Raw genomic sequence first — 27,920 nt, forward strand, 5'->3', positions numbered from 1 at the left:
ATACAGACGGACATTTTTAAATCGACTCAGCTCGACACGCTGATTATTTATATACATACTTGTATATATGTATGTACCTTATAGGGTCTCCGACGCTTCCTTCTTGGTGTTACAAACTTCGTGACATACTTAATATACCTTTAAATATATTGCCTTAAAGCTTTTTAATACATTCATATATTTATTATAAAATGTTGCAATAAAATAAGGTTAATGTATGGACTTTGTTCTTGAGAATTCTTTGCAAATATTCTCATTCTACAAGTGCGGCGGTAAGGTGCCACACTTAGGACTGCGGCATATCAATATTTAGCATATTTATATAGCAAAATTTTTTACTAATTTTGAATTGTGATCTTCGCATCGCAACCCTTTTTTGTTCATTTGTCAAACCGTTCATTTTGTGTTCATTTTTGTTAAGCAAATAAATCTACCCTTTTTGAATGGATATTCGGGTAGATGGCACGTGTTCTACTTACAGGTTGGTTGAAAAGTGAGTAGTAATCACCAAGAAAAAGCACTACTAGCTCCAAAACAATTTTTCTCAAGTTGATACATCTGTCGTGAGAACACATGCAAAGTTACAAGTCATTCTGTTAACTAAGTTGACGTGTATTTTTTTAATATGGAATAAATTTAATATCGCGTAGTTATTGGATTCTTTGTTTGCAAGGTCTAAAAGCAAAGGAAACGATCCACGCGAAAGACGACCAAAAATCGCAACCACACCAGAAATCATAAAGCAAGATCATGATATTGTTAGTGAAGATCACAGTTTGAGTAAGCGTGAAATTGCTAATGCCATAGGCATCTCAGACGAAAGAGTACGTGATATTTTACATGGAAACTTTCATATAAAAAAGCTGTTTTGAAAGTTAGTGCCGCACCCGTTACCAATTCAACAAAAAGTAGAACGAAAATAAATTTCTCAGCATAATTTGGAGCGTTTCAAGCATAATAAACCTGATTTCTTGCATCACTTTATAACTATGGATGAGACTTGGAGCTACCACCATGAACCAAAAGTGAAACAAGAACGTTTACAGTTTACTGAAGCTGTTTGTACAGCTCCAAAGCAGGTGAAGTCACCAAAGCAAAGAAAGTTATGGCATCAGGTTTTTGGGATGGAAAAGGAGTTTTGTTGATTGATTATCTGCAGAAAAGTAAAACAATCAACTCTGAAATATTATTGCAGCCTTTTGGACCAACTGTATGAAAAAATTCGTGGGAAAAGACCTGATTTGCAGCACAAAAAATAATTTTCCATCAAGATTATGCACCTGCTGACAAGGTTGAAATGACAAAATACAACAAATTAAAGTACGAATTGCTTGACCATTAAGTATTCACCAGATTTGGCACCCAGCGACTACTACCTCTTCAGTAACCTGAAACAATTCGTTCGTGGAAAGCGTTTTTCGTCGAATGAAGTAACTAATACAGCCGTAGACGGGTATTTTGCTGAGTTTCCAGAAAGTCACCATAGGGATGGCATAAAATTATTAGAGGATCATTGGAATAAGTGTATTGAAGTTAAGGGAGATTATTAATAAAAAAATATATTTCGTACCAAAAACAGTACTTTTTCATTGCGAACTCAGAAACTTTTCATTCAATATATAACCAGAACACAAGATAACAGCATAAGGGGTATTATCGAAATGTGTTTTCGACCCCTTTCAAGCCACTTATACTTATACCGCTTATATCACCACTCTTCTGTATCAGTTGAGTGCCTCAAATATGTTCAATTCAAAAGAATGGCCGGCATTTCGATAGAGTATTCACCTAATTCGAGCAGTAACAGCTAAAAAGTAACAAGAAGAATACCTAGTGAAAGTGAACCTTTGGAATCGATTTCTGCTGAGTTTATGAGATTTTTTTGACATTTTTCTTTTTTAGTTTTAAGTATAACCTGATTAGCTTGTTTTGCTTACAGGTTCACTTAAGAATATATATATAACAGTTTTTCGGGTTATAACATAAAGGATTAGATTTTTCTCTTCAAAAAAAAGCCGAATTATTCTGACATAAATAGGTTTGTATAATCAAAGCGATTATAAAAAGATTGGGCGTAACCATCTGAATCTGCTCTTAGCCTCTTTACTCTTCACTTCCAGCATTTGACGTCGTCATGTTTCGGAAATATAATTGAGTAACTCTTTCTACGAAATTGAAATACCCGGGATCTCTCTCAGCAGATTTTCGGTAAGCAATTTGTAATTCTATAGGAATACGCAATAATCTAGTTCTTGAAAAAATACTAAACTGTTTGTTGGACCGATCTTACAACTTTGTAATAAGAGTTTTCGAGTAGGGGTTTCTATATTTATCAGGTGCGCGCAAATCGAAACGATAAAAATAATTTTCCTAATATGATAGAAAATTTTTTTATGTTAGTGTGAAATTTGGTCTCCATATAATATCAAAATAATATTATTTGTTAATTAGTGTGTTTTGGCAACTAGTCGTTAATGACTTGAAAAGTTTGTCACAAGATGTCTAATATGGAAAGCAAATTAACGAGCTTGTGTGAGAGAGTTAGCAGAGTACTTCAGCATCTAGACCCGTATAAAAGAGCTGAATCTTTTGCAAAACGAGGTAGAGAAGAGGTCGCAAAAGAGATGCTTGAGAACGTACTCTTACGGGACGTGGCTTTATGAATATGACGTTGAAACCCTCCGACATTCAAGCAAATGGCGCTTCATAAATGAGCCGAAACCAAAAAAAAACATTCGACAAAGAATATATTTTGAGGGTGAAAATGAAGATTTGTATTAAAATTTGTGAAAATACATTTTTATTGTGTCAGTCTGGGTAAAACTTGATCAGATGTTATATCCATTCGTATAAGCTTCTATTCTTGGTCTCGTTAACTACGTTACAGAATTAGAAATGCAATAATTTTATTTGGACATTAATTCTCGAAAAACCGAATTACTGCTTCTGCTATCAAATAGGTTATGTTTACATTGGAATTTTAATATATACTTATATACATATATTATTTACCAAATTTTTATTTGACAAGCAAAAATATTCTCTAACAAAATAATATTCATATTTTATTGGACTCATTCATTTTACGCCTATTACCATTGCCTTGCCACTTTTATTGGATTATTTGAAGAGAAATTGAACATAAATGTAATTTCATAAATTGATATGCACATAACAACAACAACAAAGTTTTTATTTGTCAGCCATTTTTTGTTTGTTTTTTTTTTCTCAAAATGGAAATTCTTAAATTGCAATTGCTTTTTCTATATATAAAACCGTTATTGCTTCATTTATTAGAAACAGATCCTTGCTATTTCGCTTGTGGTAATTATAAAGCATAGCTGGAGTTTAAAAGTTTGTGGTCGAAATTGGATTTCCCTTCGTAGAGCAACACAATCACACATCTACACACACACACACACATACACATGGAATCCCACACTAATACAATCACACATGCACAATCACGCCAGCGATTGCTGAAACAGAGACAAGTTGAGAGAGTTCCAGTAAAAGCCAGTCACAAATATATATACCATTACTGCATGTGAATATGTGTGTGTGTGTGTGTGTTTAATTCTATAAATGAGTTTGGAATGGCAGTTGAGCATTTCAATTCCTGCAACTGGTGCCTTACTGATGTCCTGTGTAATTGGTATGATATCTACGATTTGTAATCCCTGACTATTAGCAAACGACATAAATAGATAATGTGCATATACAACATATATACATACATACATATATATGTATATGCATAAAATTCCATACACATACATATGAATGCTGAAATATAAGCAAATTGAATTGCATAATCGCATATAATGAAATGCATTAGCTTCCCTGCTGGGAAAAGCAATTAACTAACGGTAAACATATATGTTAATATACAGAACGAGTGTCCATATTTTGGACAGAATTAAATGCAACGTTTTGAAAATTGAAGTACAAATATAATGTTTCTAGATAGAATTAAAACTTTCTTGTTGCCTACCTTTAGGCACATAGCAGCAGGAATCTCTCGAATATGTATAAACTTATACCCAGCATTTTAACAAAGTCGAAGTCGATGTTGGCAAGCTATAAAAGCTAAATTTTTCATTTACTAGCAGACATTGTAGGCACATAAGGATTAAAGCAACGACGAATCAGCTAGCAGTGTACGAATTAATCCTAAAAGTATGCCAATAAATAAATTTTTAGTTTTAATCTTACGCATATTTGAAAATGACCACGGTAGCTTGACGAACAGCGATATACTTATATTATTATTTATATTAAAATCTTAGACATATTTAAAACTTTTAGGAACTTTTTCAAAAGGTATACCAAAATTGAATTTACTATTTTTTAGTCCGGGTAAAATCTGAACCAATACAACATGCCTATGATTAATCTATTCGTTTCATGCACTTCCTATAAGCTTTGGCCGAAATGAACTTCAGTGCCTACAGCGAATTGTTCTCTTTTTTTTCTTGATTTCAGCTCAATTTTTGGCCACGTCTCGTCGCCAGTAATGATGGGTTTGATCAATAAAGAACTCTCAGCTATGTTATCAAACATCTCATTTGCGATCTTTACTCGCCGTCGTTTTTGCAAGGATTCAGGTACTTTGGTACGAGTCTAGCAATGACCCATACCCAAAGGATTAACCAAAATATGTAAAGTCGATTAATTAGAAATATTAAAATCCTCTGTTATCTCTCTGATGATAATACGTCGATTTTCAAGCACTGTTTTTTTTTTTTAAACTTTTTCGATGTTATCGTCATAACAGAGATGGATGGACGACTCGCTTGTTCCAAGTTTTTGACGACTTCACGACCTTATCTGAATGCTTTGCGCCATTCAAATACTTGTGTTCGTGATAATGAAGAATTCTCAAAACACTTCTGGTTTATTTTCCGCTTTCCGCTTTCCATAACTCAAACTCCGATCAAACTTCACACTTTATGTTCGTGTTTGAACCAATTGAGGAGACATTTTTTTTATTGATGCGGTTTTCGCTCGCAGTTCTTATTGACAGGTCAGTATCAAATTTGATCAGATGGGTTATTATGAAATCAGATTATTAAGCTGAAAGTTTAGGAAGTGTATATAAGGAGTTATCTATGATTGAGTTTAAGCGGTTATTTGGATAATTGATAACATAAAGTTAGCTTAAGAAAATCAATATTATATATCGAGATCAAGCTAAATGACTCCAATTACCACAAAGACTTTTAATTCTACTACTCTGACGATTCTCTTTTGGTGTTGTTGCAGCAGCATAAGATTTAAAAACAAATCGTTGTAAAACACAAGTGCGGCTACAGTCCTTGGCCAGGTTTGACTACACTTCAGTTTTAGCAGCTTACGCTTTTCTTCAATACCGATTAATAGTGGTAATTACATAGGTACATCAGTGAGATATCAAGGGGTTTGTGTGGCTATTGCATTCAACTTTGAAGAAACTTGTGGATTTTTGCCGTCATGATAAACGACGTCCACATAACTCACACCATCATATAGGTACACATTTATATACTACAAAAATCAATTTTGTACGTGTGCACATTCCTTCATGGCATGCAATTTCTCTTTTCTAATCACTACAAACTATATGTCTCTATAACATATGTATATAGTATATACCATACATACAGCCAAATGTAGTACACTAATACTTACATGCAAAACACACAAGTAGATATCCTCATTATTGGTCTTCCTCAGGAAATTACCAGCTGCAATTACTGTATTCGACAGCAGGTGACATTGTGGCACGAATTTCGATGTCCATTCGATGAGACAATAATTGAGTGTCCAAACCAGTTTTGTATGTGTATCGCTGCATTGCATTCCGCTGTTGAATAAAGATAAAGCGTACAAATAACAAAAATAGTTAGGTGATATTATAATTATAGATATTTATCAATAGTTTGTGGGTTAATATAAATATATCGATGTATAAATATATCAAATATATGATAAATCAAATCAGTTTATTGAAATGGCAAGTCATTATGTGCCTCAGAAATATTTTTGTAGATGCTCAAAATCTTTTTTAGTTATTTTTTTTCGTATATAGTAAATTAAACATTTTACATTTTTTTAAAATTTGGACTGAGTTGAAAAAATGCTTAGAAAATTACTGGTATTGGATAAAGGTAATAATTGATAATAAATAAATACAAAGGCGATTCGATTAGTACTCAGCCTAGAAAAGAAACACGAAACTTTTGAAAATGTAATGACTTTTTCAAGCATCACAACGGCCACATCTGGACTTTGGCTATGGCTCTTGGCGAAAGTGTAAGTTACCCATACCGCTGTTGTCTTGGTGGAAGAGCACGTTTTTCTTTGTCGAAATAGAGTATTTTTTTTTTGGAACTCGGCGTCAAATCAGTCCACTTATTCGGAATAATAGAGTTTTATGAGCGTTTTTCTCTTCTTCAAGTTAGTACGCTAGATCACTCTATGCGAATACCAGAAAATGGTGAGCATAACCTTTACATTAGCTAGGAGCGTCTTTCGCTTCTTCGGTGCAGGCTCGTCAGATTAACGCCACTCTTTCGACTGTCCTTTGGCCCAACGTTTTCTCGTGCCAAATATTTCATATAGAATATGACTCGCGCGGTGTTTTGTGATGCCTACTATCCTGAGCTATCTCGCTCACCTTGAATAGACGTTCTGCCAATAAGAGCTCGAGGATTTTTATTGCTATTTTTTCATATTTCTTACATCCACGACTTCCACACGCGGTCAAGATCGAACTACGAGCCGTCCACGAAATTGAACAATACTACCTCGACAACACATTCCATGCTTCAATAGTTCTTTTCCCCCAAATTTACCGCATTCGCAACTTTCTACCAGAAACCGTTATCGAAGTCTCGACAATACGAACTTATTTGCGCTGCTGCGATAACCATCACTATTTGACTAACCCTAAATTTTTAGTTGATTTAAAATCGAAAAATTTTCTAAACCGTAATAATGATTGATGAGAGTATTTATTTACTGAACTCTTTATATTTCCAAAATTTTCACTCTCACAAAACAGTATCTCTCACTAGAGTACACTATCAGCGAGAGTATGTGAATTATTATATAAAATTTAATACTAAAATATTAACGAATTTATTTTCATAGAAATATGTATTTATTGCACACACAACAACAATAACCACCATAACTCAGTTTCAATGCAAATCAATTTATTGAACAGAAATCTTAGTCTCCATCGCTGCTACTTTTTTTCGAGTTTCGAGTTTTTATTGGCGGAAATGGCAAACCAATAATTTGCAAGAAAAAAGTCCATATATTTGTATTTACCAAACTGAAATCAACAACACACACACATACTCAAATAAATGAAATGCTGTCGAAGTACACAAACAAATATACGCACTCATAGAAGTAGAAATGGCAACAGCGCACCAAAAGCATAGCAAATACTCAATATTTTCCAGAAATTTAATATACAACAAGAGGCAACAACAAAAACAAACTACACCTGCAATAATTATGACTTTTCGACAACAAACAGAAGCGCAAGCTGGGAATAAAGTTGCACAAATGCGCGTGTGTGTGTGTGTGTGTAGTAGTAGTAGTAGTCAAAAGTTCACATGAAGCGCACAAATATGCAGGCGGAACAATATATCTATGGCGCTGACTAAATAACAGGAAATACAATACAACAAATATAACTGACATATAAAATACACATGCAACTCTGTGTTTGATCATTACGCATAACGGGTGATACAAATACATGCCGCCAAGGCAAAGCCATGACTGTGAGTAAACAAAGTTTTGAGAACTATTTGGAATTGAATGATTCCAAGTTGAGAAATGAACTTGAATTCTCTAAAGTTTTTCTTCCCCGAATAACTCAACAGCAGAGTCATAACTTTCCAAAAAAAATACGAGACGTTCTTTCAATTGGCAATTTTATTTCTCAAGCTTGAGAAAACTATAATTCTCAACTTAAACTCAAAAAGTCTTCAGAAATTTAAGGAAAATTTTTGAATAATGTTGGATATCAATTTGAGTACTCCTAATGTCCCAAATGTTAATGTAATATTTTTTCGATATTTATTAGGCCTTATGGGAGAGTTAGTGCAAAATTATAGTTTAGGTTAGATTATAATAGCAGTTTAGTAACTAATAGTAAAAACTTACAAAAAAACAAGTAAGGAAGGGCTATATACCAAATTTGATCGAGTAGATCGTGAAATATAGGTTTTCACCGAAATGTGGACGGTACCACGCCCATAGTCCAATTTGAATTACATCCTTAAGTTCCTTTGTATCATACTAGGTGGAAAATTTTATATCTCTGGCGTATTTATTTGTTGATTTATCGCGGTTTTAGTAGTTTTTAACAGAGCGTTTTTTATATGGGGAGTGGGCGGGGTTATCACTCGATTTCATCAATTTTTACAGTGTCGGTAGGGGTGCCTAAGGGATCTGTCTTTGACCCACAGCTACCTCTTGCTTCTGTGATGCCATGTGCCAAATTACAGCTTTATATCTTAATTTAGTTATTAGTTATGGCACTTTATAGATTTTCGTTTAATTGCGTTTTGTGAGCGTGCCACTGATACGATTACGCCCCACAACGAACTCTTCCTCATTTTTTGCCAAGGAACATGTGTACGAAGTTTAATTAGGATATCTCAATTTTTATTCATGTTATAGCTTGCACAGACAGACGGAGGAATCGAATTTCAACTCGTCTCGTATCTTGTTCATTTATATATATATGCGATATAAATCCATATCCATCTCGAATAGGTTTAGGTGATACAAAACACCATTTGGTGAACAAAACTATTATACTCTGTAGTAACATGTTGCAAGAGTATAAAAATTGATTGATACCCTAGAGATTGTACATAATATAAAAATGACTGGTTCTCTCAGAAGCTTCGCAGAAAAAAAAGGAACAAATATACGATCGACCAATTCGATTTAAAAATCACCATATATATTTACCGGGGTCAATCTGTTTTCCAAAGACCTCCATATTTTCTACTCCGGTTTAATATCAAAATCAACCAGCATGGTCCGAATGAAAGTATTAGCTGCGGATAAAATATCTTGGGCGCTAATTAAAAGTCAAATATTTGTTAGAAGCATAAAATACAGCGTTGTTAAGTGTTCCAAAAACGCTGCTACAACTCAATTTTCCTTCATATATCATATCTGGTATTTTGCCACCGGAACAAATATTGAATGAACAAAGTTGGCAATTAGACAAGTGATGATTAAGAACACTCTGAAGAGTATTTCAATTGCACTATGAATAACTGATCTTAAATAAAACGCTTCAAATAGTTCAACGACTAGGCAGCTGAGGTTCGGGAAAGGTTCTAAAGAATTTTAGTGTTTTAAGTTTAATACACGAAGGAGTAGACCGGCATCACTGCAGCAGTGGAGGATGTTTTTGTTTTGTTTAACGCAGTAACTCTTCAAAGTTCAAAAATATTGAGATTTTTTCTGCAAAAATCAAATGGCCTTGTAGTTTAGTTCTGAGATCTCTGGAAATCACTTTTAGTATGTTGAAGTCTTTTTAATAAACACTCTAAAATAAATATTAAAATGTTCCGCCACAGAATACGCTAAAAAATCGACTTCAAGATAATAGAATGGAATGTAAAATGGTAAATTGTCGATTAGAAGTATATGAGAATATTTGGAACTAGTTTTGCAACAACCTTATGTTGTACATATATATATTTGACCACGAGCTACGAAGATATGGACTCTGGCTTCGAACTTGCAAATATTTCACTTCAAAATTCAGATAACTAAAAATGTGTAGCTTCAAAATGGAAATAAACAAATAAAACATATGAAATTAGAAAAAATACGTTGCACTCAATACTCTGAGCATGCGGCCGTCATTGATATTGTGGTTGCGGCAAAAGTCCTTGAAAACCGGCAATAAACTGCAACAGCAGGCTTTCAAGTGATGCACAAACAGTCAACAACATGCATACATACATACATACATATATATTTATATATATATATATATATAGAGCATATGTATATAAACACACGCTAAAAAATTTTCACATTTATAGTGTTTTATAATAGAATTGTTTCTCTTTTCAGCTGCCACAACCCCGCACCTCTTCAGCTGGGTGAAATCTTCAAAGTTTCAAATTGGCTTTGCTGCCGGTTCCACGGCAGGGGGTAGAGGGGTGCAGATGTCGATGCTGCAGTGTACTGTCTACTGGCGATCGAACTGTCTCAAATGGATGTTGCACAAACCGCAAAACAGCTGGATGCAGCTTCTCACATGCATATGTGTGTGTATGTTGCTGTGTTGGCGCCGCAGTGTTATGGCAAGCAAAAAAAGACGCCAGACGCTGACAAGACAAGTCGTATAGTCAACGGTTCCTGGCTTCGATAAAACTTTGTGATTGAGAAAACAATAACTAACCGCAACAAAACAATAATAATTGCTGACATACTTGATTGAGCAGGTAGACAGACGGCAGTGGTCGAGCAAAGCTTGGCTACATTCGTGTGTGTGTGTGTGTGTGTGTGTGTGTGTGGCGTATGTGTTATTGCTTATTCGATATATAATGTTTGTACATATATATTGTTTTATTAAAGTGGTCTTTGAAGCTAACTTGCCATATTGTTTTAATAACTTGCTGCTCCTGCCAATAAATTGTCTAAAGTATGCACATGAGAGCAAAATAATTTAAACTAAAATTATATTGGAATTTTACAAACAATTATTTTTGCAAAATTAAATTTTATTTTTGCTAATTTGAAATTGCAAAAAATTTTGTTGCTCTTCAACCCTCCTGGCGCGGGCTTACTACGATTCAACTACAACTGTTTTCGTTTGACTTAAATGACTCACTTTTTACCTCTAGTAACCACACGCTTCAGAAATTGATCAATTTCGTTGCGAATTAGCAGCGATTTGTAGATGAAAGTTCGGTCCTTGAGGTTATTGCGTTAACTTCTATAGCACTCATACAACGAGCTTTATGCATCCAGCCTTATTTAAATGGTTCCAAGCGGCTTCTTGTGTATGGTTCAGCTCTGACGGTCGGAATCGACGATTTGCATTATTTTTAATTTTTTCATTATTACTAAAGTTATATCTTAGACAAATATTGGAATTTTTTTTAACTATAATTTATATATAATATTATATTATAAAATATATAATTCAGACTTGTCAGTGAGCGTTCAATTCATCTTTGAAATAATAAATTTTAAACCAACAACAAACAATAAAAACAATTGGCACAAAATAGCCTGTCTTAAGTTCTAAATAAAATTACGTAAACGCTTTAACTTCAAGCGATTAGAATGATTTCAATAAATATCTATCCATAAAAGTTAAATAAATTTAGCAAAAACATGTCAATGCGTCAATCAAACGATTATAAAAGTCATTCTTCAACTAATCTTGCTAACGAACACACACACATATACTGCAACCTGCTCAGTTTTATTGGTATTCTAAGTTCGGGCTAACTTCATTAGCCTTAATCTGATTTCTTTCGTACGTTTGTTGATTGAACCAAAGCTAAAACAACTGTTTAAACATTTACGGATAACGCCAACTTCACGCACACCCACCCCCCGTAAGCAATCTTGGTACTCACCTAACATCGATAATCCCATGACGATTGATGTAGCCCACAATCAGGTCGCGCAGCAACGCCAACTCATCGCTCAAGCGGCCGATGGTGGTGTTGGTCTTTGAGCAACATTCGAGCAGGCAGAGCAGACCGGCCAGCGTTGCATTTCGTATAAAGATGTGTGAACTCTTCAAATAATTGCCAATGAGCTGGCACAATTGTTGCAATTCACCGATGGTGGGTATCAGCATGGCTTGCGTTTTGCACAGTAAGTAGATTAAGTGCTGCAAAGTGTAAAAGAAAAGCGATCAAAATAAAATAGCAACGAGATATCGACACAGATAGAGATAGAGAATGAAAAGAGAACTTAAAAAAACCAAAAAAAAAAAGGGTTAAAGATGCCGAAGCGCACACGAGTGAGGGGTGCAAACGAAGTGGCGAAGCATAAAACTCGTGTCTGCAATGTGTAAATGTGCGACTTAAATGCAGAGCATGAAGGCCATACACACACATACACACACATTAACAGGCTTTTAAATGCGTTCACGTGCATTTGTAAGCCAAGTTAAATGCAATCGCCACAAAGTGTCTGCGATATTACTTGGGAAAACATGGCGGCGAGCAGACGACGAAATCCCAAGCACACGAACAAGATGGACAAATAGACGTGTAAGTGGATGGACAGACGCACAAGCAGACATACAGTCGAAGGGATTTCCTAGCCGTGTCTGATATACGGATGTGGACAGACGGCGGCACGTACACACAAACTAATAAAAAAGTAAGTGGGTAAAAAAAAAAGAAGCCAGCGAATGTGGCACAGCCAAGTGTAGCTATTTATAGCGGCTTCTTTTAGGAAAACACTGATAAGCAACTGCAGGTGGCTGTCTGTCAGTTGGCAGGTGGCAAGTGCTGGGCAAACGACGATGCACCAGGCAATGCGAGATGGAACTTAACAAATTCGTTTAAGTTCAATTGCCGGTGTGGCAGAAATACATACAAATCAGCAGACATAAAAATCTATACATATAACAGTATATATGCGAGTATGTAGGCATGCTACATGTAAGCAGTTGTAGGTAATATGTGGCACATGCGATTGGACACGTCTTGCTGCATTGTAAGTGCTAAGTACCGTGTTGTAAGTTGCATGTTGCAACATTGTTAGCAAAGTAGCCGCAACAAAAGTAAATGCAACAAAAAATATTGCACAAATTGCAGCTGCAACACTTTTTTTTTCTTTCTTTGACTCAGCATAACGGAAACTGATACAAAAATGAAGTGGCGACAATAAAATTATAAAAAAATAAATAAAAATTTGGGCAAAAATCTCGGCAATTGAAAACAAGTCGAAAATTATGTTCATACACACGAGTATATACTCGTACATACAGATAAACAAAAGTAATCGGCAAACTTCAAGAACATACTTATATTTACTGTATGTCTGCACATAAGTGATATACATATGCTCTTCTGTATATGGCTTTTTTGTTTTTGCTTTTCCGTGCTTACCTGATGTGAAATGGTGTCATCCATTGGTATTGTCTCTTGCAATTTTAAAGCTTTCTCCTTAATCCATTTGATTTGATCACGACTTTCGCAAATTTCTGTGAATTTCACCAGATTTGGTAAGACCAATATGTGATTGTGCTGCAAGAAATAGAAAAATGTTGATGAATGATATGTTCATGCTCAAGTGGCAAAAAAGCTTTCGATATCTATCACGAGAATGAAAAGCAATCAATCTTTATGTATTAAACTTATTTATTCAATTATGTATAAATATACATGATATTTTTATGTATTATAAAACAAATGCACATATGATACTCCAGTATACGCCTGGTTTTCTCGTAAGCGAGTGGCAAAAGAATACTTGGTAACATAACAGATAGCTTGAACAGCAGAAGCACCAAGTAGTTTTATCAAGGTCACTAAATACTTATGTATATCATCCCCACTTTATTTGCAATATGACAATGTGAACAACACATGCCAAATGTGGCATAACTTAGACTGCTGAAATTTTAGGGAATCACAGCTGAGTTTAAAACTCTTCGACAAAAACAATCACACCTGATATTAATGTATACTTACAAGCACCTGAAAAACTTTTCATAAGTGGTCAACAAGCATTTTGTTCAGCAAAAAGACATTGGAATATGCTTTTCTTCCGCTCTAATAATTTGGAGTCAAAGATTACAAGCAAAATTGGTCGGCGAGTCCAAATTTCAACACAAAATTTATGATAACCTCAAATAACCCATTTTGATAGAAAAAATATCGTATAGAAATATTCTTTTAATATCTATCTATCCTACGGATTAACGAAAATTTCGAATTAGTAATATTTTTATAAAATTGCAGAAATTTAAAAAAATTTGTGAAAAAGCGACTTTTATTTTTGAGTAGCCCCTATTCAAGAAGAAAAATTCATTTTTTTTCGTTCCTAGAATAATTACATTTGTATTAATCAAAAATACGTCAATGTTTTACTTGTGCGTCTACTTCAAGGAACTGTATGTAAATTTATTTTGTTTCAATTTATTTTCGGGTACTTAGTTCGGTCAAATTAACCAGAAAATAAGAGTGAAGTTACATAAATTTACAACAATAGTACCCTTCACAAATAAAAAAAAATTCCATACAACAACTTGATTTTGATCGTTCAGCTATAACCTATAGTGGTTCGATATCGGTCCCGACAAATAAGCAGCTTTTTGAAGAGGAAAGGACATTTGCAACATTTATGATCAATATCTCAAAAGCGGGAGGACTAGTTAGCGCATATACAGACAGAAGGACACGCCTAAATCAGCTCAGCTCATCATGTTGATCATTTATGTATATATTGTATAGGGTCTCCGCCGCTTCCTTCTTAGTATTACAAACTTCGTGCCCTGTTCAGGGTATAATAACATACTAAAACTACATCGTTCGTATCGATCATAAAATAAAGTATATTATATGTTGGGTCTATAACTATTTTTGTGCAATTTGCCAAGAAATGGCGTAACCTGATTATTATTACATTGTTCCAATATTTCGAACACGCTACTGTCTACGTGCGAAATGTGGTTTGCACGATTTAAACATGGAGATTTTGTGGCTTGGAATACAAAGAATATTGTGGGAGACAATAAAGTTTGAAAGTGAGGAGCTTCAACACAATTAATATTGTTGCCAAACACAAGAAAAGTTCGCAGAATCTTCTAGAGCCACCTCAACAAACATTTCGAAACGTTTAAAAGCAAAATGATACATTCAAGAGAAAGCAAATTGGAATATGTATTGAAACCAAGAGACGTGGAGAGACGATTTTGCATATCAGAAATTCTACTTGAACGCTACAAAAAGAAGTCGTTCATAGACGCAAACAATTATGAATATTCTTTGAATATCTCTCTATCATATGATTTATGCTCATCTTATTGATTAAGAGACTTCAAAACACAGAATTTAATTTTTCGATCAATATGAAAAATTTCTTGTAGATTAAAGATATTTTAACAACAGCATTTAGTGGATGAACAGCTAACACCTACAAGTGGATCAATTTTAAGGTAAGCGATATCTGTTATTTTTTCTTAAACAAGTTAGGGAGGGCTAAGTTCGGGTATAACCAAACATTTCATAATCTTGCAACTTACGTTACGTATAACGTATATAGCTTTACGACAAGTTTCCGCCCGATTTTATCAATTTTAGGCACACATTATTATTAGAGATACACGCTGTATCAAATTAGTTAAAATAACTCATATATTGGCCGATATATGTGGTATAAAGTCAGCCGGAAGTTTTAAAATCTTTATATTAGGATAAAGATTGACCATTTTGGATAAAAAGTTGGCATATTAACTGGGGTCCACATATTCGATAGCAGGGAGTTGAAAATTTATAATAGGATCAGGATAATATTACCTGCTGAATTTGGATGAAACCGTTCGAATAGATCCCGAGATATGGGTTTCGACCTAAGTCTAAAGCCCTCTTGTATCATCATGGGTGTAAAATTTAATGTCTTTGGCGTATTTAGTTATTAATTTATCGCGCTTTTAGTAGTTTTAACAAAAAAGTTATATGGTTAAAAACTGATTACATCCATTTTCACACTGTCGGTAGGGGTATTTGAAGGATTTGTCCTAAACAAATTTGGTTATTGTAGCCTTATTGGTTTAGGAGATATGGTGTCCCTTGCTACTGCAATCCCCTGCACCAAATTACAGATTTATATTCTAATTAAGTGCTTAATTATGTCAGTTTATAGGTTTTGGATTATTCGTATTTTTTGGACGTGGCAGTGATCGCTTGCAAAGACGAACGGACTGACGAACAGACAGACAGTCACTCGCATTTCTACTCGCCACGTCATTCTGATTATTTCTATATAAATAGGTGATACAAACAACTGTTAGGTGAACAAAACTATTATAATCTGTAGCAACATGTTGCAAGAGTATAAAAAGACGTCCGCTCTACGAAAATAGTTACTAAATTGATTATAAGTAACACCGCCGATAATTCCAAGACGGCCAGACTCCAAAACCAAAACAATGTAGAACGGTCTTGCGACTTTTAAAATTAAAAAGCAGCAATAAATTTAAGCATTGAATATGCGAGTGCATAAATTGCCGTAAAAACGTAGCTTCGTTTTATGTAAATGCATTTGTACGTGAGAAGCCGAATGTCGCGCACATTGGAGATTTAAATATGATCTGAAGGTGCTGTGTGTGCCAAGATCAAGTAAGATTCATTCTGACAGCAAACATTTAGCGGCGGCGTAGCGCACTTGCGTGCCACTCAATTTATGTGACAGAGGCAAAACTTTGCCACCAACTTTGTGTGAACACTGAGACACAAACACACTCTCACACACCGTGAGTAATAACAAAAGCTGTCACGAAGCACTTGGTGCGCTCAAAAATAACCAACCTTATAGGCGTCACTACACACATGTGGCACGCAGCGGCTGCTGCTCGTTTATTTCAAACTGGCGAATTTTACATGCCACAGCAAGTGAATTTGTGTCAAAATTTATTTGGAAGCACAAACTGCACGAACACGCGCATATCAATGTATGATGCAGATGTGAGTGCGCATGTGCGTGTGCGTGGCATGGCTGGCAAGCGTGTGTGGCATGCAAAATGCATACTGAATATTGCTCATACGATATGTTGGCCCGCTCAAGGCAATTCAAAAGGCATGTCAGGCCGTTAGCAATAATCGAAACTGACTAAAATGACTAACAGCCCCACATCGGTAGGTGTGCATGTACGTATGTATTGTTGGAATCCGCGTTGCAAGCACCCAAGCAATTAACAAACGCCATCAATAAGCCAGTCGAATGTCCTTCAAAACCGCATCGCGTTCGCCTAATGAATTTCAATTTGGATTTCTGTCATTCGGCGCCGCTAGTTGCATAAATAACGGTGCAAAACTTTACGTGCAACAACAATAGTAGCAACGAGCCAAGCAATTGCAGCTGGCGTTCATTGTGATTTGCATTAGTTGCGCGTGAAATTTTGATTGATTTTGCATGTTGCACGAATAGCTGCAAGTCGCAAGTTGCGCGTTGCATGTTATATAAGTTGCACCAAGCAATTTGCAACTTTGCACGAAATCTGCATGCCAAGCGCGCAACACATACAAGCCTTAATATTCAAACGAAATTGTCTTGCGTTTGCTCTATTCATTGGTTTCCTCATTTTATTCATACTCTCCGCGCTCACTTCACTTTACGCACTCACCTCAATTATCTGCATTAGCACATCAAAAATCAGCTGCGTGCTGCTCTTGAAATCCACGCCTGACTGCGCCGTGAAGTAGCGGTAATTCTTCGTTGCCACATCCTCGCCATCCCTCGGGTCGCCGCCTGCACCGCGCTTTGAGCGCCGCTCTGTGCTAGCGCCAATTTCTCCGCCACCGCCGCCGCCACCGCTCGGCAACTCCGTATCCGGCGCGCTGCTGTTGACGGTGTATTGTGCGTACGCTTCCATTTGTTGCCACATAAAATTCAAATCATATTGATTGACTCGAAATTGGTGAGTGCCAATGACGCTGTCACGCAGGCGGCAAGCAAAGCTGCTGTAGTTGGTGCGCGCACCGTAGTCAGCGCGCAGTTGGCGCTCCAAATTGGGATGATAGAAGATGTTCGCCTCGGAGACGAGTAGCTGCACTCTGTGTAATTTTTTCAAGCTGCAAAGAGGAAGTTGCATAAAATGTTAGTAAATTAGATGATTGCTGCTGCAGTTAGATGCATGCAACTATTGGCTAAGGCGTTAAAATATATATATTTAATAGTTTCTTCGCGGTTTAGTATCCGGTTTAGTATCAGGGATAACTAATATACGTTCACATTTTGTTCTACACTTCCCAGGAAGTATTAAGGAATAGAATAAGTCAATAGAAATTTTAGAAAATATGCGAAAATAGCATATAAAAGAAGTAAATAGAATCCAGTATCTTGAAGTTGGTCTAACTCTAGGAATACTCGGTCTCAATTTTCCGTAACTAACATATGTATAGACCTTAGATCAAATTATAGTACGAACAAGAAAACTTCGTCAACTTCGGTTGCACCGAAGCTATAATACCCTTCACAAATGCTAAAGGCTCTTTAGTAGAACTTGAGGTCGATCGTTCAGTTTGTATGGCAGCTATATGCTATACTGATCCGATCCCAACAATTTTTTCGGAGATTCCATTGTTGCTTTACATAATGGTCCGTTCCGAATTTCGTGAAGATATCTCGTCAAATGAAAAAGATTTTCATACAAGAATTTTATTCCGATTGTTCAGTTTGTATTGCAGCTAAATGTTATAATGGTCCGATATCGGACACTCTGACAAATGAGCGGCTTCTTGGTGAAAAACGGTCATATACTAAATTTTAGATCGATATCTCAAAAACTGAGAGACTAGTTCGCGTATATACAGACAGACGGACGGACGGACAGACGAACATCACTAAATTAATTAAATAAATTACGTGTCGAATTACGATTTAGATCTAACATGGATTATCGTGAGGAAATCTTGAATATTCGCGTTTTCTGGGCATATTGAATAAATTGAAATGATGAGCTGAGTTGATTTAGCCAGTCTCTCAGTTTTTAAGCTATCGATCTGAAATTTTGCACCTCTTCTTTCCTCACTAAGAAGCTGCTCGTTTGTCGGAACGGCCGATATCGGACCCCTATAGCTTCTAGCTGAATAATCGAAATCAAGTACTTGTATGGAAAACTCTTCCATTTCACGAGGTATCTTCACAAAATTAGATCAGTTTCAAGTGCTTGTAAGGAATAACAAAGAACTTTGTATTTGTGAAGGGTATTATAGCTTCGGTGCAAGCGAAATTAACGTTTATTCTTATTTTGGTTATTGTTTGTGATAAACATACATATGTAATAAAATATATCTATTAAATTTTAGTTAATATATGCGTATAGGAGCATAAATTCGGTAAACAAGCATATAATTAACGCAATTGCATATGTGGAATTTGAATGCGTCGGAATCGATCTCTGTTATAATAATACATGCCGGACTTATGAGCATGGCAATAAGTTTGCTTACGCAATATGTAATAATATCCGAGTGGCATACATATATGAATATTTACGTACGTATGTATGTATGTAAGCATCGTACACATATTTATTTGATATAGCCAGATGCGGAACAGTAGCAATGAAATCAGAAAAAATTGTAATGAATATTTACAGAAAGTCTGACAGAGTATGAGACAGAAGCAGAAATATAAACAACAGTTATAAAATGGCAGCAGAAAGTTATGATGGCGATAAAACAATAACGCAACCAACGTCAAAGCTCCGAACTAAAACATATGCCAGTCGAGATGTGTGTGTATAAGCGGCAGAAGACACATATGTACATATGCAGACAAATAGAGATATACATGGAATATATATGCCATATGGTTGCTTGCAAGTAGCCACACATAACTATTTATGTGTATGAACAAAAATAACAACGCTTTTCTATGCCAAGCGCCTACGTGTATGCAACGATTTAATATCTTATTCAATATTCCAGGAGGCATATGCTTTTTCCTTCAATATAATTTTCATTATTTACTTTTACTGTATATTGATAAGCAACAGCAGCCAAGCGACAAGAAATGAGCGAGTCTAAGCAACAGCAAAGACAAATTATATGCTCAATAGAATGTGTGGCAACAATAGAGCTGATAGCGAAGACATGGCGCGTCTGAGCTTGAGAACAAAAGCAAATGAATTTATCAATTTGAACAAAGCATATGCATATTTTATACGTAATCGCTAAGCACACATCCTAAAAGCGCTATTTAGTTCAACTAGAGTTATCCGTATACCATTTAGCGCAATTTATTGTTTTCGCCTTTCTACTTGTAACCGCACTAATCGCAGTATAAGCCTACTTTTAGGCGAGCGCACACACAACGACAACACAAACGGCAGATGACAATCTCAAGGGGAGAGGGCGACAACACTAACAATACGAAACAATAGAATGTCAGAGCTCAGATAAAGTAGACAATGAAAGCGAAATAATTTTGCGAGAAAGTCGTAACAAAGCGTTGAAAGCAGGCGGGGGTTGTGCGTAAGGAGCGCCACTGGCGAGATTATCAATGAAATACGCGAGATGCATGCGATAAGCGCGATATTAGGAAATTGTTTGTATGACCAGCGTTTGAAGGAAGGAAATATCTGCGGAAGAATATGTGATACATTTGAGGACGAACTGTTTTTGTTGGTGTGTGTGTGTGTGTGAGCTGATTGCTGGAACTTTAAAAGGGATGAGATGGAAAATATCTATATTGTAATTACATTGTGGTGGTTATGTTACGCATTACCCAAACTCTGAGACAATTTCTAAAACGACTCATAAAAACTTATGAGCTTGTAATGGAGACATTTCAAATTGGTGGAGAACTAGGTCAAGTACACCTATGCTGAATTATTTATTTTCATAAAAGTTGAAAGACTGTGGCATATCAAGATCTCCACACCAGCTTCAAATTCCATTAAATTAGCTAATGTACCGGATGCGAGTGAACTTGAATGTGAAGGACTTCAACCATTAACTATACAGTTTTCAGGGCGATTGCGCCTCAGAGTCTTCGAAGGCCAAGAAACTGAACTGAATTTTTTTAATTAGAAATGCTTCAGTCACACTTGACACTATATTAACTGGTATCAGAACCACGTAATTATGATTACATTTACATTAGTTTTGAAGTAATTTTAATACTCCAATTGTATAACTGTCATGACGCAGTATAATAGCATAATCAAGTACTTGGTAATTGTAATTAATAACTACGATTACCGTAATTGTTATCAAGAATTTCATTTGAATGTCAAAAGTATAACGCTTGGAAGTGCTGTGTTAGTAATCATAACTTCACCCATCTCGATTACATAAATTGTAATTATATCGTTATCATTACAATCATAATTCAACTTACAATCATAACAGTTAAATTTTTTGAAACCAAATTAAATCAGTGGCAATTACACATTTTGAGTACAACAAATTTTAATGCATAATTACAATCACAATAATGGTAGTTCGAAGTAATCGAACAAAGAAACACTTACAATTGAAGGTTTTTCTTTCGTAATGAAGTGGGAATAAGTATTAATCATAACTTCGCCGATTACGATTACAGGAATTCAAATTACAGGTATATCATTACAATCATGATTACAAACCCAATAACTACAGTTAAATTTTTAAAAGCAAAAATTAAATCAGTCGCAATTACACATCATGATTACAACAAATTTTAATGCACAATTACAATTACAATAATGGTAGTTCAAAGTAATCAAACAAAGAAACACATACAACTGAACGTTTTTCTTTCGTAATGAAGTGGGAATAAGTATTCATCATAACTTCGCCGATTACAATTACAGGAATTCTAATTACAGGTATATCATTACAATCATGATTACAAACCCAATAACTACAGTTAAATTTTTAAAAGCAAAAATTAAATCAGTCGCAATTACACATTACATTAATGGTAATTCGAAATAATCAAACAAAGACACACACACATTTGAACGTTTTTCCTTCAAAATGTTGTGTGAATAAATAGTAATTGATTGGAAAATAGTAGAATGGCGTGTAATTATTTGAAGAGTGTAATCTTATTTTGGAAAGATCTTATTATGGAAGTAAAAGAGGTAATCACTGTAGCGTAAGTATCATTGGCACTCATCTTGCATTGACGTTTGTTAATTCCAAATCTTCATCTTTTTTAGTGATCAAAGAGACAACGCAAAAACTTGTCAATTATCCGTCTACCACTGGGCCCATTTCTGAGACACCAACACTCTCATATCTCAACTCACTTTATGAGGACATTGATTCCTTTTTATTGAAGAACTTTTTATGGACTTTGAAAAATTTGAATTTTTGTAAAAATTGATGTTAGAAAATTATGCAATATGGCGTACCTATACACATATGGCTTTAAAGTTTAAGGCTTACGTTTGTTTATACACCCACAATAACACACTTAATCATGGCCATGTTGGTTCCGCCAATACAACATTACAAACTTGTTTTATGCTGCCATGCAACAAACGAATATGTGTCAGCAGACAAGCAAGCGCGCTGAAACGCCTATAAGTATACAAGGGCAATCAAAACAAACTTATACAACTACATACATAACACATTATGATACACTCAGCAGCAGATGAGAAGAAATTCTTATGTGTTTGTGTGTGCGTGCGCGTTTGGCCGAGTACATTTAAGCGTTTCCCCTTTCATTTCCTGCCAATGTTCATTGCTTCCTCTGCCTGCAAGCGTACGCTTTGAGCTTCAACTATCCCAAAAAAAAAACAAAAAAGAAAAAAAAATACAAAGCCTGCAAGTGGCTAATGAAACAAATGTGCGTACTCTGAATATGTATGTGCATCTGGAATACCGTGTATAATATGTAGATATGAATGCCTGGAGGCATTGTAAATTTCACAAACAGTGCGCGTAATTAAGCCGTTCTTATTATTGCATTTTAATTGCGTTTTCCCAAAGCGCCACACTCCTCCACCCCTTTTGGTGGAAAATGAAAACATAGGAGACGTTAAAGGCTTATAAAGAGGGATTTTGGACTTTTTCAAAAAAAAATTTATGCTATATATATATATAAGCCCGGTGAAAAGTCCATCCCGTCGAGTGAAATTGGCTCATATTTTTTTTAGTATATTTTTATATTTACCCCATATTTTTGTGTGTTAATAATCATCTCAACCAACACTTCTATAAGTTACTTACTGAAGAAGGGTTCAAAGTAATTTTGGTTGTTGTCTTTTTTTTTCTAGTATGAATCAAATGAAAGGTTTCGACATTCCCACTAAAGAAACATTCTGTACAAAACCTTTACTTAGCAAATTTAGTGTGCTACCTTTGGTTTCCTTTATACTATCCGATAAGTCTTTCACCTCACCGTGAGAACCGCTGTTTAAAATGAATAAAGGCTACACTAAAGCTTCAATGGTCAAGGACTGATTAGCTTATTTCCGTCCGTAGCAGCGCAAATGATATACTCTCTTTAGAAATGCAACATTGGGTAACAACTCAAAGGAGTTCGTAGTTCGTTTTTGAATATCGAGAATTACTCCGACTAATTTAGCTTGCCATACGACCAAACGAATTTCATTATGAGCTTATGCTCCACCAATCCTATTCGCCAGATTCGGCTCCTAGCGACTATATTCTCTTTCCTAAACTGTAAAAGTCTCGCTGGAAAAATATTTCATAATAATTTTTTCAATTTCAGCATGGAAATAAACAACTACTTTGAAGGCTTTGAAGCTGCACACAATCGAACCGGTATCGTAATGTTGGAGATCCATTAAAATACTTTCTTTACTCTAGTTAAAAGCACTGCCTGAATACAACATTTTTTCTCCTTTCTTTTACCAAACCAAGGTACGATTAATTTCAAACCTTGCTTTTGCCCCTTTTGCTCTATTTGTAATCCAGGTTTAAGGTTCAAGACTAAACTTGAAGAGCTATATAAACTGGGTACATAACGAAAAATTCATAGTTCAGGGAATTACTTATTTGAAGGTGCACAATAGCACGTAAACTCTGAACGCGGTATAAACTGTCGATGGTGAATAAAGAATTAGTCACACCCGCTAGAAGGAGAGGACACAAAAATTTTCAATTTCACCCGTGGACAAGTGGTATTTCAAGGTTGCTGAGAATGCCAAACATAAAATACCGAGGAGTCCCTCTATAGTCTTTCTGGTTTAACCTAGCTTGATTGAGACTAGTGAAGGGATATCTCGACTGCTTATCCCTGGCGTCGAGTTACTTCAAGATTGGACTGGTCACAGAAGAATTTCAGGAAACAGCAAGGCTGTTATGCTTTCTAGGTCAGGCACTTTCGTTTCACTAGCTACAGAATGGTAGCTCCACTGGCTTCTTTCGGTTCAGTTCTGGATAGGTCTCACGTGAGCTTGGCAAGTGCTGGTCAAATACTAGTAACTGTACACTGGCAATGTTCTTTTGACCCAGGGGAAATAGTAACAAGTCTAGTGAACTCCTCACCTTCAGCAAAGTTCCCCCTTCAGTAGGTATAGGAGTTTTAACTGGACATTGCCCGATCGGGATACATGCAGTAAGATTGCACATATTACCTGATGCCAGCAGCTACTTGAAAGAGGATGAGATAAAATTAACTCAATACTGTATTTTTGAATGTACCGTCTTTGCCAGTTCAAAGATAAATTACCTCGGATCTCAAACTGTTAGACATCCACGTGAAAAAGCGGCAATATCAATAAAGTATTTAAGAAAATTTGTGATATGGCTCAAGGACTTTTGTCGAGAGTTAATACCAAATACAGGAGTTCTTAGCTAGCTTCACAAAGCAATGTATTTAGCAGTTTACCATAAGTGTGATCGCCAGCAATCTAAGGGGATGAGCCACCTAACCTAACCTAGCATAAAATCTGATCTCAGACTATAATGAGAATTTAATAAATTAAACAGGCATGTACTTAATAAGCCAACAATTATTTTGTAAAGCAAACTAAAAACCCCAAAATAGTCCCTTCGCGAAAACCGCCTGTTTTCGCACGCTCTGACAACCGAATCACAGCGCTGGACAAGTTCTTAGGTCCTACATGACACTGCACTCATATTTGCGCATAAGCAGACTTATACAAGTGCACTCGTACATGCACTTGGGCGCACTTACTTACATTTGCAATATTTACTGCCACTTCGCCGGCGCTTTTGTTTGCGCTGTGCATTGTACAGTTATGTCTACATTGTTTCAGTCTGCGCTTTGAAGGCGGATACCGGAGCACAGCGCGGATAAACACGCACATTTGCACAATAAATCTGTTTTTATAATATGGGCGTGTGTGTGTGTAAGTGGTGTATGTTGTTGTTGTTTGTGTTGTGCGCGTTGACGTTATATATTATTTCCCTTTGCCTGCCATAATGAGTCAATGAGTTAAGAATGCTCGTGGCAATGATTTCATTTCATTGCCTGCTGCCAACAACAGTAAGAGCGGTGTGTGTGGCAAGGTGTGGCCGAGCGGTATAGCCGTGGCACACACAATCGTTGCATAATAGCGGGTTAATTGTGTTGAGCGTTATCGCCATGATTGAGAAATTAAAGCGAAATGAGTGAGGGGATTTGCGAAATTAACACAATTAAACTGAGAATGGCACGCCTAGGGGCATGGTTTTGCTGTTGGGCATGCGTGCTCAATTGCAAAAGTGTCCTCAATATCGAGACTAATGTTCCGGTTCGCACGCACAGCGCATTATTGACAAGCAAAGTGCTGGTTAATGCACGTGAAAGGTTTCAGCAGACTCGAGGAATGCAAAGAGGAATATAGACAGTGAACGAAAGAGAGAGTGAGAGAGAGAGATAAAGAGGGAAAAAGAGAGAGATAGAGAGGAAAAGAAAGAGAGAGAGTCAGAGATTTGTGGTGTAGATTTTCATCACATTTTGGGAATTCCAGAATCCGTCGAAATCGGCAACTGAGCAAAAAACTTAGGTTGAATCCTAAAAAAAGAGCCCAGCTATGAAATATTTAATATTGTGGGTGTGGCCTCAGATCCCTTGATGCTCATAAAACACAAAAAACGTAGATGCAGTCGAATTCAACTCAATGATTCAGTCACAATTAGTCGATTAATAAAGAACTCAACCATGTTATCTAATATGATGAAAAATGGTAGCGAAGCCTCCCGATAGTCATTTTTGGCGCCTTACTTTTTAAAAGAACAAAACAACACCAAACGGATGACGTAGTGACTAAAGACATACTGGCAGTTTTGCAAAAAAACTGTTCTGTGAAAGCAAGCTTTATGTAATGCTTGAAATGAGGCTATGAAAAAGAAAAACTCCTCTCACAATAAACATCAGTTCACGCAAAGGATTATTTGGATGAATACCACCAGTGACAACATCACTTATTGGGGTCGTTTTAAAGTTATCACAAGAAATGTTTTCTGATACACATAGTGTAGCAGTTCTGTAATAGTCCAAACACATAGTTCTGCAAACTTTCCCCTTCCCTCTTGACATTTAATTTTTCAAAAGAACGCGAAATCAATAACACCATCCAAATAGGTCTTTACTAAGAGTATTTCCTTGCCAAATCAAACGGATCTACATAACAGCAACATTAATGATTCAGGTATGTCCGGCTGATCTATCAGACGATCTCAATTTGCAAAAACGTATGTGTTCATACATAAATATATGTATACTTTTTAGTAGCATATGCAATTTTTGAGGTTGGGATATATATTGAAAATTAGTTCTGCAGCTTTTGAGATAACGTTCTGAAATTTTGCTTACGTCCTTTCTCTCCCCAATCGCTATCGGTCCACTATAGTATAGTATAGTGTAACAGAAGTTAACGTTTTTTTATTTTTATATTTGAAAGTTTATTTAAGAAAAGCATATATGTTTTTCCTATATTTCTAACAATTTGTGGATTCCATCCTAAAAGAATTGCGCCGGCTTGGGGCACAAGAATGAATCAAGCCAATTTTTGATGCCATGTTCTAATGTGAACCGTATTCTAGTGAGGACGGTCTTCATCGACCGGAAAAATTGGCAGTTAGAAGGGGCAAGATCTGGTTGTCATGATGGATATCTATTGCCTCGCGTCTAGTTACAAATCGCGTCGGCAATCGCTCTCTTCATTAATGATTTCAACCAGTTTTAGAAGCGCATAATGCAACACAAAATAACACAGTGCATTACCTTGGCGTCAGGAGTATTCCGCTTTTTCGTTGATTTTGCCAGTTGGCCAGTTTTTTTATTTGATTTTTTTTGCGTTTAGGGTGGTCGTTATGTATTTTCATCACACAATCCGAGGCAAAAGCGATTTCATTTTGTAGCGTTCAAGCATAATTTCAAACACACATCTTTCAACGTGACTTGACTTAAATTCATATTGCCCCCAATTTCTTGGCTTTTGATGTGACTCGCACAGATTCTGCGAGCTCTTCTTGCGTTTGGCAATAATTGTTATCGAGTTCCTCATATTTAAACCTTTTTGACCGCCCAGAATATTCTTCGTCTACCGAGCGAAAACCATCTTTTTTAAATCGTACAAAACACTCTTGGCACTTTCACTCACCTAAAGCATCTACACCGACAAATTCCACCAAAAATACAATCATTTTCGGCTAAAGTTGTCTTCATATTAAAGTAATAAAGCAGAACTCCCTGCATAAACGCTTTCACAGACAGAAAGTTTGACGAATGAATGACATATAATATAAATAATATCAAGTTACGACATATCAAAATATTTGAGGATAGAAAAAATTTTTGAAATTATGGAAAAACAAATCCTGAAAGTAAGTAAATTTAGTACCAAAAAACAATATTTATATAAAGACGTTAGAAAAAGGCAGATATTTAAAAACAGCCAGGTTAAATTGGCACCTTAAAATCATATAATAAAAAAGAGAAGAGAAAAAATAAAGAGAAACCACATGTAAAGTTAACAGCAACAGGTTAAAAAAACTTTCGATCCACAAAAATTGCATGCCATATCCAACCTTTGACTAATTTTCAACTTTTACGGATCGCAATCACTTTTTTTGTAAAATCTCTGCGGCTGGTTGTCATTACGCTTGGTAGTTTGCAATCTCTGCGAACTCACCAAAAACTATTTTTACAAACAAATTGGCAACGAACAGTCGCAACATGGACGACAGATTTTGTTTTCTTTTATTTTGCATTTTCTCTTTTTTTTTCTCTATAGAATTTTATGCATTGCTGCTAATGAGCAATTTAGTACG

The 27,920-nt window shown here is 35.7% G+C and overlaps 1 protein-coding gene across 3 annotated transcripts in view; it reads right to left on the minus strand.

The window, feature by feature from the left end:
* htt (huntingtin) overlaps window positions 1-27,920 on the minus strand; it is a 147,524-nt gene that overhangs the window by 33,711 nt on the left and 85,893 nt on the right. For all 3 annotated transcript variants that reach the window (XM_070105694.1, XM_070105693.1, XM_070105692.1), the window contains 4 exons: window positions 17,357-17,804; window positions 13,119-13,256; window positions 11,628-11,887; window positions 5,671-5,845 (listed from right to left, as the gene is read on the minus strand). In XM_070105694.1, the coding sequence (XP_069961795.1) occupies window positions 5,671-5,845; window positions 11,628-11,887; window positions 13,119-13,256; window positions 17,357-17,804 (1,021 nt within the window). The remainder of the gene's footprint in view (window positions 1-5,670; window positions 5,846-11,627; window positions 11,888-13,118; window positions 13,257-17,356; window positions 17,805-27,920) is intronic.

The sequence above is a fragment of the Bactrocera oleae genome, chromosome 2 (assembly GCF_042242935.1).
Source record: "Bactrocera oleae isolate idBacOlea1 chromosome 2, idBacOlea1, whole genome shotgun sequence".
Classification (NCBI taxonomy): domain Eukaryota; kingdom Metazoa; phylum Arthropoda; class Insecta; order Diptera; family Tephritidae; genus Bactrocera; species Bactrocera oleae.